This window comes from Cryptotermes secundus, unplaced genomic scaffold (genome assembly GCF_002891405.2).
Source record: "Cryptotermes secundus unplaced genomic scaffold, Csec_1.0 scaffold468, whole genome shotgun sequence".
NCBI lineage: Eukaryota > Metazoa > Arthropoda > Insecta > Blattodea > Kalotermitidae > Cryptotermes > Cryptotermes secundus.
In genome coordinates, this window is record NW_019721526.1 from 2,856,227 (window position 1) to 2,869,097 (window position 12,871).

Sequence of the window (12,871 nt, forward strand, 5' to 3'; positions counted from 1 at the left end):
CTAATTTGTCCATGGGAACGTATGAAATTACAAAACTGACGACTAATTTGATGTTATAGAGCATCAATTAAAAATTTTAAAATTTTATTCTTGTCTTATATGATGACTTCTGTTTTTATATAGTATGATTTATTGTATTTTTTATGTCAAGTTTTTTTTTTACGATTAATAGTGTTGTATCCAGTTTGATAGTACTGCAGTTTGATGGTGTATATGTTGTTAGCCATGTGTTTGCCTGATGATGGCTATTGATAGCCGAAACATGTAACAGAGCCGTAGCGGGGCACTGACCTTGATATTTGTTGTGTTGTGACGGTTAATAAAGAGGTTGTGTATTGGTGCTTATGTAGTTTATCAAGAAGTATTTCACTGTAATAAAAGTTGTTGAGAGATGGAGAAGCAGACAGGCTCTAATTATTTTATTATTCAGATTTTGAGTGGTTGAAGCTTTTGCATCTTGTTGATTTTGATTTTCTGATTCCAAATTGTTCAAGAAATGATGACAGTTGGTTTGATACAATTTTTTTTTCTAGTACCTTGAGAAGAAACTAAGGTAATGGAACAGTTGTTATTCACTTCTTCCTTTTTCATACAATATTCTAAGCACTGAGCATTGACCTTATGGTGATCTAATAGACTAAACCATATTGTGGAAGAAAATTACCCAGGACATGTATTATTAGACAGTAAATATATAACTATTGAACATGATACTAATTATATGTCAGTCAGTAATTCTTGAGGCTTTATGTATCTGTACAAGAACTAAGAGCCAGTTCTGGCGAAGTGCTGATATTAGCAGTAAATTCTTCCAGTGCTGCAAGTTTGGTATATCAGAAGATCATAACTGGAGATGTTGGAACAAAAACAAATTTATGCTCTAACAATTTGCTTATAAAGTCATGCCTTATTATATATTCTTTGATGTGTAAGCTAATAATCCGCTGTCTTGTATTGTTAAACTGTACTTGTGCTCTGTCTTAATGCAGGTGTCACAGGGCATGGTGGGACAGCTATCTGCTCGTCGGGCGGCAGGAGTTATACTAGAGATGATCAAGGAAGGAAAGATAGCTGGAAGAGCAATTTTACTGGCTGGACAACCAGGAACTGGTTAGTTTACTTACTTACTTACTCATTGATCTGAGCCCTTCTTGAGGAGCCGCCAATTCTGCGGCTACTCAAGAATTTCCCAGCATTTTATGGAACCCGAAGGTTCATCGCAGTGTTCACAAGAGCCCTCCACTGATCCCTATCCTGAGCCAGATTATCCAATCCATACCATCCCATACTATCTCTCTAAGATCCATTCTAATATTGTCCACCCACCTACGCCTTGGTCTACCCTGTGGTCTCTTTCCTTCTGGCTTTCCCAGCAATATCCTATTTGCATTCCTCATCTCCATTTGTGCTACATGACCTGCCCACCTCATCATCCTTGACTTGATCATTCTAATTATACTTGGAGAAGAGTACAACAAGTTAGGAACTTAAGTCGTTTATCCAAGGAATCAGTCCAGGTCCAAGGCTTTGTGTTAATTTTCATAACATACTGATTTTTTACGGTGAGGAGTTGTTAGCCCCGGGCCCAACCCCCAAGCTGGAGGGCCACCCCCTATCGGCTGTCTGCGACTGCTTATTCAATATATTCACAGCTTCCCTCCAAAACTGGAGGGCGTCTCCTCCATCCGCAACCTGAGGACGCGCCATGCCGTGGTGACAGGGACCCACCTAACATGGACTGGTTAGTTTTCCTTACAGAATTGCAGTTTTTTTTTCTGTGGTACTTTAAACCATAAGAGTCTTTCTTTGGCTTGTGAAACCAGAATTATCTTCACAGGATCTGTGCTGCTTGTTGGATTGGGGAGTAAGGAATGGGAAGAAAGCAGAAGTGATGAACCTAAGTGAGAGAGTGGGAAGAAGGTTCTGAGTTTTTCCTCTAGTCAGTCAGAAATCATATTTGCTTGAATGCACGGCTCAACATGCTTCCAGTCATTCACTAACCATCCTACCATTCAGTGCTACTCATTATATGTTCCACATTGCTGAACCTCTTTAATTGTTACGATACCTACTTACTTACTTATGGAGCTGAGCCCTTCTTGAGGAGAAGCCAAATCTGCAGCTACTGAAGAATTTCCCATCATTTTATGGAACCCGAAGGTTCATTACCATGTTCACAAGTGCCCTCCACTGGTCCCTATCCTGAGCCAGATCAATCCAACCCATACCATCCCATCCTATCTCTTTAAGATCCATTTTAATATTATCCACCCACTTAATTGTTACAGTAAAAGTAAAGTATAGGTATCCCCTGTATCAGGCCGTGGAGGCCCTTAGGGTTGTGAGATGTTGAGGTTCCCACATTTTATAGACAATCAGCTCATAGATGTTGGCAAGGTTGTCAGCCCCATGTGCCGGCCGCCCTTTACCCCCAAGAATATTACTGGTACTCTTTTCTGTTAGAGGCTGAGTCGACCCCAGGGCCATAGTGTGGCTGGAAGGATTAGGAACATTGAACAAATCCAATGACCTGATTGGGACTTGAAACCGAGACCTTCTGGCATGTAGCATAGTGCTTCAACCAACTACACTACCGTGTACCCATCATTTAATAATAGTCATGACATACATAACAGAGCAAGATCTGTAGCTTGCTGTCTTTGTTATTGTTTCCGTAAAGCAGCACATGTCCCTTATACGAATGCAGCTGTGTGTATTCTCTCTTGAGATATCAGCACGTCACGTCCAGAGCTGCATGTAACACATGTAATTTGTGGACAGTGTTATTGAAATGTTGAGGTTTGGATTTTTCTTTGTTACTGAGCAAACTTATGTTCTGTTCATTTTAATGTGTTAGGTAAGACTGCAATTGCACTGGGAATGGCCCAAGCCCTAGGAATAGACACTCCGTTCACGAGCATGGCAGGATCTGAAATATACAGCCTAGAGATGAGTAAGACTGAAGCTTTGACACAAGCAATCCGAAAATCAATTGGTGTTCGAATCAAGTGAGTATAATTGCACAGTATTAATTTTTCCCTCCATAAGTTTCATATTCACATCACTGTAACCCGTTTCACTCAATCGCTGTTATCATGTTTCAAAACAGCTTTCATGATTATATTTATTTATGAGAAGAATGTAGTAGTTCCAGTAGAAAATAGGTATGTTCTGTAAGGTAAACCTTGAAAGTTACTGATGATATGTGAGATTCTCACAGTGATGATAATTAAGATTCTGGTCTTTTGGGTTATGGTACCAAGTAATTTAATAGATAGTTACCATTTCAGAGAAGAATGTTGCCAATACCTTGCCTCTCCTGATGGTGGAGGTAGCACGTTCCAAAACATTTGGTAACCACATACAGTTAACAAAATTATGTAGTTTCAGAAATTTACTATGTTACACTACAATAATTCACCTTTAATGTGTATGTGAACATAATATTTTTTCCTGTTCCTCACTCAGTCAATAAACTATGATCAACTTTAAAACATATTTCTGGAAATAGGGGGTTTTAAGTTTCCTAGTACTGATTGGGTCGGCATTCAGATTTTAACATGGAATAACAGTTTATAAGCTCATATAGGAGATTTCAAATCTTTGGATACTGTGAGTCTTTTGGCTATGTTTTGTATTGTGGGTAATAGCATTGGTATTGAAAAAATTCATTACTGACCCAGCTAGACTGTGTGCATGCACTATTGAAATAATGCAGCACGCAGCTGATGAAGGTTAAAGGTTTGTGCACATTCCATTTTAGTTTACTGATTTCTGGAGTAGTGGAAAGTAGTCTTGATCTTGCACGTGTCCAATAAGAAATTATTCAGGGATAGTGAATTGAGAGGCCATGGTGGAAATTTTCATAACCTCCATGCAGTCCAGTGATCTGTTAGTCCCTCATGTACAGATATGTTTATGAAAACTTGACAGTGCTTCGTTGTTCTTGTAATGCATTCAGATTTTTTATACAAGTGCACACAAAGTGATCTTCAAAAGCCATTCTCAACAGTAGCTTCAGTAACAATTCTTACATATTGCTAATATTGATAAATGCATCACTGGAAAGAAGTATTATAAACCGTCTACTGATCTCATGTAGATACTGACAATAAAAGGCATAGTGAAATAATAAGAACTTTTTATGGGATTTAGTGGGGATTTTAGGGATCCAAGATGCACAGATGAAATTTCAAGCCTGAAACTGTATATTGTAACGTGTATCGTTACTGATCCCACTTCTGACACCAAATGTAGCGTGTTTTGAGTTTGAATCTTGTTGGTCACATGTGTAAGTCTAATCCCACTTCTGACACCAGTTGTAACGTGTTTCGTTACTGAAGACACCATTCGGATTGTTAATTGATTTATTTAACAACCTACCAGTCTCGGCTACAATTAATTATAACAATGTTGCGGGGTTTCACAATTTATAACCCTATTGCGCAAATCGAATCACTATTGTCAGTAGGCTACACGTATTAATAACATGGGAGCTATACAAGTCTCTCTGAATTACACACTCCAAATATAACTGTACTACAGCACACACAAAGTCTTGAAAGCACACAATAAGTCTTCCACTCGCTGACTTCTTAGTTATCGCACACTGTCACATAAAATCTTGTAACCACGCGTTCGGGTCTTCTTACCGCGACTGCTGCTATATTTCAACTCAACTCGTAGACTGCTGCCTTGAGAACTCGTTCACTGCTCACTGGAGAACTGTCTTCGGCGACTGATGCCCTTAACTGACAACAACAACTGAACTTGGCAACGACCACATTTCAACTCAACTCGCCACTGGCTAGATTCCAACTCAACTCGTAGGCAGTGTGGTTCACTTATATAGTTGCAGCGCTTGCCTGTTACGCAATCAGTACCGCTGTTGGCTGTTACCCGTGTCACAGCTGCGTTGCATGTTATGTCACTGTGCGGGGGGGGGGACGGTGACGGAGTGCTGACTCACCTGCCACGTCACTGCGGGGGCGAGGGGTTGTCCTCCATTGCGCAACATGTCACAATATGTTTGTTCAGAATTAACTCCGTAACTTCTGACAGCTCTCTACACATTTTATATTTTTTAGCTGAAGTGTCTATTTTTATTATGTGGAACTAAAAATTGATGAATGAGAACCATCAGCCCATGAAATTTCTTAAAATTAGGGTTAGTTTCACATAGTAATCATTTAATACAGTTTTTAGAAATATTATGACTGCTAATTTTGTTACCACAGAGAGGAGACTGAGATCATTGAGGGAGAAGTTGTGGAGATCCAGGTGGATAGGCCTGCTACAGGAGTGGGTACGAAGGTTGGGAAGCTAACACTGAAGACCACTGAGATGGAGACTATATATGATCTTGGTAATAAGATGATTGAATCTCTCATGAAGGAGAAGGTGAGTATTTGCTTTTTATGAAGCTATGAAGATGCCATTATAACAGTGTTACTGATAACAGTGGGGCATGTGGTACTGTAGTTGGTTGAGGCACTATGCTACAAGCCGGAAGGTCGCGGGATCAAATCATGATGAGGTGCATTTTTTCAGTTTACTTAATTCTTCCAGCCGCACTATGGCCCAGGGGTTGACTCAGCATCTAACAGAAATGACTACAAGGAATCTTCCTTATGGGGTAAAGGGCAGCTGGCACATAAGGCTGACAACCTCAGCGCTATCTGTGAGCCAACTATCTAGAGAAAATGTGGGAGCCTCAACATCTCACAACCCTTTGGGCCTGCACAGCCTGTTACAGGAATACCTTGTCTTTTTTTTACTGATAATAGTATGACTCTCTTCGTATGGTGGTGAAAAAGAGTTTATTTTAGTCAGTAGTTTGCCTTGCTTATGCCATTTTATGTTGTGTCAGTCATATATGTGAATCTGTTGGGATCTGGCTGATCAAGAGAAGAAAGAATGTGCACAAAATTTTGTTTCAAGCATGGCACAACGTTTTCTGAAGTACATGACATGACAAACAGCCTTTGGAGGAGAAGGTGTTTTTTTATGGAAAGCAGTGCTGTTCAATGTTCAAAAGATGGATAGGCTTCTGTGGAAAATGGAGAATTTTGTGGATGACAAACTGCGAACAGAAAAACAAAATGTTCAATGGTTAATTCATTAAGTTAGGCTTCCTACTATTCATGATTTGCGAAAGAAATTAATTTTTTATATGGAAGCTGTGCACTCATTACATCAGTATCTGATGGTGAAGACAGTGTCCAGAGCATCAGTTTCATTCAGTATTGATTTGGCCTATTACCAGAAAAGGCTAAATTGCCAAGTAAATTGTATGTATTCATGATTGGAACTGGAGAAGTTAAGATTGTCTATACATAGGATTCTGTGATTTCAGCTGTTTGAGATCATGAGCGATTGGAAGCACCTTTGGAGTTGTACATTGACTCATTTGAAAGCTAATGTTGCTTGATATCAGGAGGAAGTTTTATGATCAAATTTATGAAGGCAGTGAAATTTAGTTATATCCAGTTACAACAGCACTAAATTCATAACACACATAAACTTATTTTATGAAGATGTATGAATATGTGCAATAGGTTGTGAATATGTGGTCTTTTGTATGATTATGTTGCTTTTCTTGATAATATTTGCATGTGGTTATGCGAAGTATAGTATTTTGACATAACTACCTAATCATTGCCTGTTGTGTGATAATAATTGGGAAAACACGTAGCAGTGCCTGGCCCATTGCTAGGCAACAGCTGGTACAGCAGTTGGGGAAATTCTGGAAATGGTTTCTCTGTAAGGTCTGTGCCAGAGTTATATAAGGAGACCTTAGACAGAGAATTAGTTACAGCAGAAAATAGACAGTCATAAATTGAGAGTCGATGGTTGGGGCAGTGAGTTAATTGAGAGTCACCAGCTGGTAAGGACATGAGCACAGAAGCAGAAGCATTGTCATGAGACAATGACTGATGAAGACAGCAAACTGAGAAGACTAACCATGTGCTGTAGTGAGAAGGAGAGTACAGGAATTAGTAAGAGCAATATAATTATATGTAGTTATGATTTATAAGTCTTCAGTAAATCCAGTTATCATCCTAAAGCCTATGTCTTGTCAGTAACACACGACAGTATCATGGAATGTGAATTAAATTATAAAGATCTGGAAGATTTTTCTTTTCAAAACAGGCACCTGAAAAATGGTCATTTGGACCAGTTTAGCATAATCGTGTCCATGAACTTTAATTTGCAACAAACAGGTGCTTGATATGTACAAATTACAGCAGCAGTATTTGTGACTGCATGAATTCACATCTTCATAGAACATATCTGAGTAAATACTATACATATGTGCCTCTTGTTATCAAGTGTGTTCAGCAAGAGAATAATGATAAATTGATTTTGGTGTATAAGGAATATTATTAGTCAATTGGTAGTACTAGAAAATAAACAGAAGCTACTTAGTATGACTTGAGACTCTGTTGGGAAAAGTCTTTACCTCTGCAGTGTACACAGTCCACACCTTGTAATGTTTTAACCTGTCTATCAAGACTATTACAAACTACTTCACTATTATGGTCAACATAATTACATCTTGGGCAGAATGTGGTTTTATCAGTGCATTGTGTAGATCTCACTTCAGACATTTTGTTATTTAATGAGGCTGTGCTTATGTATTCTTCATTATCAAGCGTCTTAATGCCTAAGTTGCTGGGTTAAATCACCATTTATTATGACACGATTCCTTTGTGAATAATTTCAACAGGCCATTCTGTAGTTATTTTATTAAGCTAAACATCTAATTACTTTAACTTCAGCATTTCAGTTTATTTCACTATGTTATATCAGTTTTTTAATATGATGCTATTGGTTTACAAACTTATGTCCTCAGGTTCAGGCAGGAGATGTTGTAACAATTGACAAAGCAACTGGAAAAATCAGTAGGCTGGGCCGCTCTTTCACACGTGCAAGGGACTATGATGCCACAGGTCCTCAAACAAGATTTGTACAGTGTCCAGAGGGGGAGTTGCAGAAACGAAAAGAAGTGGTACATACAGTGACACTGCATGAAGTTGATGTCATCAACAGTCGAACACATGGCTTTCTGGCCCTTTTTTCAGGTAACATCTTCACTCTGACTGGAATCACAAACAGAAATGACCACGTGTAGGGGCCTTCTTTGATGTCACAGTTTATTGTTAATTACAGTCAACTCTCGATTATCCGGGCTAATGGTGGGGATGGNACTGCCACTTGATTTAAAACTAGAATTATCACTAATATGTTTGTCATCACTTCCACTATTACAATCAGTCATCTTACGATTCCTTCAGAATGTCTCTTTTGCACAGTGCAACTGCGAACATGGCTGCCCATGTTGTCAGCCATGATGTAAACTGATGACGACATAAGACTCCAAATGTTCCACAGACAATAGGGACCACTGAATGACATGCCAGCTTGTGAGAAATAAACTAAAATAATCCTTAGTGTCTAGATTGTGCATTGAAACAGCCAAAAATGCATAGAAGTTCACTGAAAAATATTTTCTTTTAGAATTTGAGTCTTTAATCTTGGCTTCTATTTTGGACACACTGGCCATTCCATTATGAATGGCTATAGCTTCAAGGCTTCATGTATGTGGCATTTTGAAATGTTCCTGCGGATTGTTTATGTTGTGTTTGGTTTATACAGGATGTCCCAGGAGGAATGGACCAAACTTCGGGAGGGTGTTCCTTATGTTAAAGTATGCCGATATAACCCAAAACACCTATGTCCAAAGTTGAACGGTTACGGAGATAATGGCCCAAGAAAAGTGTGGTCTTCTGGCAGGTCCGCGCACTGTACCTCTCAGCTGAGAGGCCTTATCTATGTTTGTCCTTGAGTGCCATGATTCACCCTAGCCGTGCTTATGTAGTTGGCTTATACCAGAACGCGCAGTCAGCACGTTACATCAGCGCTTGCCATTCATGTGTCATGTATAGTGCTTGGAAACCCTAAGGACAATTATGACATGGCGAGCGAGTATTTTGTACTTCAATTTTATGGCTTCATGTCACTCACAAGTTAGTTTGATGTTACGTACATTATTAACATTACAGAATCCACATATTCCTGCCAGTTTTAATATGTATTTTGTAATCAACAAGTGTGCAACGCCGGTCAAAGTTTGACACTTTTCTGGCCATTATCTCCGTAACCGTTCAACTTTGGACATAGGTGTTTTGGGTTATATCGGCATACTTTAACATAAGGAACACCCTCCCGAAGTTTGATCCATTCCACCTGGGACACTCTGTATATCTTGAATTGTGTTGGTTCTGGTGTCTGGAGGTAGGGAGTTGCTCTGTTGATTGGGCCCAACTGAATAGGCTGTTTACCTGAGGACAGAGGCAGAGTCCAGTCTCTGTAATGCTGTTTTAATTAAAAAGCAGGACAAATAATAATGTCCAAAAAGTCAGTAGTTGTATATCATGAACTTTTAAATCTTAAGCCCTTATGTGCCTCTATCATGTCTTGGTTGCAGCACAGTATACAAACCACTGTGATTTTGACAGGTAGAAAATTACAATCTTATAGTGATTCCATTTTGGAATCAGAATATTGGTAAATTCTGTACTTATGGAATGCATCTGAACAGAAGTTATGAATTGCACCAAAAGAGGGACAAAATATTGCAAAAGGAAGTGTCATATCCTTATTCATTGTTACATGGATGTTTTGATGGTAAATGTTTCTCCTGTGTTTATTTTGGTGATGGATAAGACTAGCATGTAAACCTCGTTATCATCATCCTTTCCAGTATTTAGTGTGTTATATCAGATGTCATCTTGAACTCCTTTTTTCTTCTCATTATTGTGGTATCCTGTCAGTATGTTTCTTTCCAGTTTCTTCTGTGTTTTTCTATAAATTCTGTTCTTTGTAAATTTTGTAGTTCTGTCATCATATTTTAATTTCTTCTGCAGTCTGGAAAAGTGTATCAATCAGTTTTCCTCCTCGTCATATAAATATAAATTGTTACATATATTAAAGATTAATATGAAAGTCTCTCCTTTCCATAGGTGACACAGGGGAAATCAAAGCAGAAGTACGAGAACAAATTAATGCAAAGGTTGCTGAGTGGAGAGAAGAAGGGAAAGCAGAGATTGTTCCAGGAGTGCTTTTTATTGATGAGGTGTGTATCAACATACTCTCTTTCTCATATAACATGTTGAGTTATACTGATGGACTCTTTGTGTAGAATCACATGGGGGAATGTTTCTTATTGCTTGTTTCAGATACATAATTTCCACACAGAAACAATTTATATTGCTTGTTTATAATCTTAAAGAGAGATTTCTTTTGTCTATTGTGGCTGAAGTTTATGGTACTAATTAACAGCGATCAAGTAAAATCGAATTTTTGATCACACTGAACTACTACACATATAAAAGACTATGTACACATCTAATCATATCGTACTTAGTAAACACCTAAATTCTGAAATTGTTGGAACAATAATAAAGCAGATATTTACTGTATAATATTTTTATTACATAATGCCTCATTTCTAAGACAGGCAAATGAAACTGGACTACCAGAAGGCAACTAGGTGAATTACAGAATAAATTAGTGTCTTTCTGATAGTCCAATTTGATTTGCCTTTTCTTTGTGAATCAAAAAATGAGAAGCCAAGTCAGTATAGTGATGGGGTATGGGTTGGTTGGCTGAGGAATTAGGGTTTGATTCATGGGAGTGGTAAAAGATTTTTCTCTTCTCTGCATCATCCAAGACTGGCTCTGGGGTTGACGCAGTGGGTACTAGGGGAAATTTTCCCAGGTGTAAAGTCTCTGGGGTGTGAAGCTGACCACTCACCTCCATCTGGTGCTATACCTCTACTCCCCTATATGTCTTCATGGTATAATGCTTAATTATTTAAGCAGTGGGATAGCTTTATGTTTAATACCATGACAGCAACTGAATTTGTGGAGATGCACTAGTGAAGCTCATTTTCTGAGCTCTGGATATTGGGCTTCTAGTTTTTGACACTGTACCCTGACTGCTGCTGATGTTTGGAGGAACCTGCTGCCTTCATCTTCAATGAAGTGAATTTCGAATTTAAGTTGTATGTGGGAGGCAAGCTTTTCATACCTTAAATGGTGGTTTTGGAAAGCAGAACCTAAAATGACTGCTAAACTTAGTTACAGTCTATAATAAGGCACTGATCTGTGCTCATTTAATAAAATAACAGTATTTTTTTTTGTTTCTCAGAATGTGCCACACACCAACTTACCTCTTCAAGAATTGAAGCTTTACATAGAATTACATTGCTTAATGATAATAGAGGCAGCACAAAACACTTTGCAATCTCATTTTGCGACATAGATTATTTTCCACCTCCTGAATAATTTTCAGTTTTTGACTTACTGTTAATTTCTTTCTTCTTAACACCATGACCATGCACTGCTTCAGACATCACTTACGAAACAACTACAGCACTTGAACACAATGCAGAAAAACAAACAACAGCGACCTTCAGTTGATGCAGGATGTCCTTGAACTATGCAAGGGTTGCCACATGCAAGTTGGAGCATTCAGAAAAATCCTTTTATTGCTAAAATGAGATCTGAATCGCATAGAAATCAAAGTTTCATATGCATAATTTGGATAGACCCTTAAATTCAGGGAAATAAAACATTAAATGTGGTCCCTTAAATTGGGGTTTCACTGTGGTTGGTAACCACCTACCATATTCCATGCTGCCATGCCCAGAATGAAGTTCAAGTCCATTTGTTGGTTAATTTCAGGTTCATATGTTGGACATTGAGTGTTTCTCATTTCTGAACCGAGCTCTGGAGAATGAAATGGCTCCTGTAGTGATCATGGCTACTAATCGTGGCATTACACGCATCAGGGGCACCAATTACAAATCCCCACATGGTATTCCAATAGATCTTCTGGACAGGATGATTATAGTTTCAACATCACCTTATCAAGAGAAGGACTTGAAGGAAATTCTAAAGATAAGGTATGGCAGTATCATAGCTTATATTTACTTCTAACCTGTAGTAATAACAGAAAGCAGTTGTGATCTACATCTCCTTTGTTATTGCATATTTTATTGATATGTGGTGTAATCCTCTTGTAGACTTGCCCCCTGTGCATAGAATCTGTGCTATAAGGATCAGTGTTTTGAGCGGTAATTTACAATGTTTGCATTCTTTACTGGAATTCATAATGGAGATGTCAGGTTCATCTGCATATTTCTGTGCATGGTTGTATGAGACTTGATGCCCCCCTCCAGTGAATATATAATCTCTTTTGGTATGTAACTGTCCATTACATCACCTAATTTATGTGAATGTCAAATTTAACTTGAAGTTTCTCAGATGTGGATCACTACAAATCTGAGCACATATCATAAACCTCTAAAACTCTGAATCAAGATGTTTTGTGATAATATGTACATAAAAAATGTGAGGAGAATTTAATTCATGCCTTTGAACATAGCAGTATGTCATGATGTGCTTTGCTACTATTAAAGTTTGACTCATCGTTGTAGTATCTCCTGTTGAGTAGCATGTGTCATCAGTAGGTTTGTATTTGCAATAAGTGAACACCAAGGCCACTGAAAGATCAAAAAGTGCAAAGGATATGTTTGTAAACTCTTCGTTGTTATGTAATACGAGGGGGTACCCAAAAGAAACCGAACTTATTTTTTTTTTAACTTATTTATTCAAATTTTAAGCACAAACCTTCAGTCCCCTTCAAAGTACTCTCCACTTACACTAATACACTTGTCTAGTCTTTTATTCCATTTTTCAAAACATTGTCTAAATTCATCTTTTGAGATGCTTGAGAGCGCCTCTGTCGTTTTTTCCTTTACCTCAGCAACATCAGCAAAACGCTTTCCTTTCATATCTCTTTT

The 12,871-nt window shown here is 38.3% G+C and overlaps 1 protein-coding gene across 2 annotated transcripts in view; it reads left to right on the forward strand.

Annotated features, from left to right (window-relative positions):
• The window catches only part of LOC111875544 (ruvB-like 2), a 24,284-nt gene that overhangs the window by 3,860 nt on the left and 7,553 nt on the right, over positions 1-12,871 (forward strand). For both annotated transcript variants that reach the window (XM_023871880.2, XM_023871879.2), the window contains exons 3-8: positions 990-1,110; positions 2,858-3,008; positions 5,238-5,400; positions 7,856-8,084; positions 10,026-10,138; positions 11,751-11,971. In XM_023871880.2, the coding sequence (XP_023727648.1) occupies positions 990-1,110; positions 2,858-3,008; positions 5,238-5,400; positions 7,856-8,084; positions 10,026-10,138; positions 11,751-11,971 (998 nt within the window). The remainder of the gene's footprint in view (positions 1-989; positions 1,111-2,857; positions 3,009-5,237; positions 5,401-7,855; positions 8,085-10,025; positions 10,139-11,750; positions 11,972-12,871) is intronic.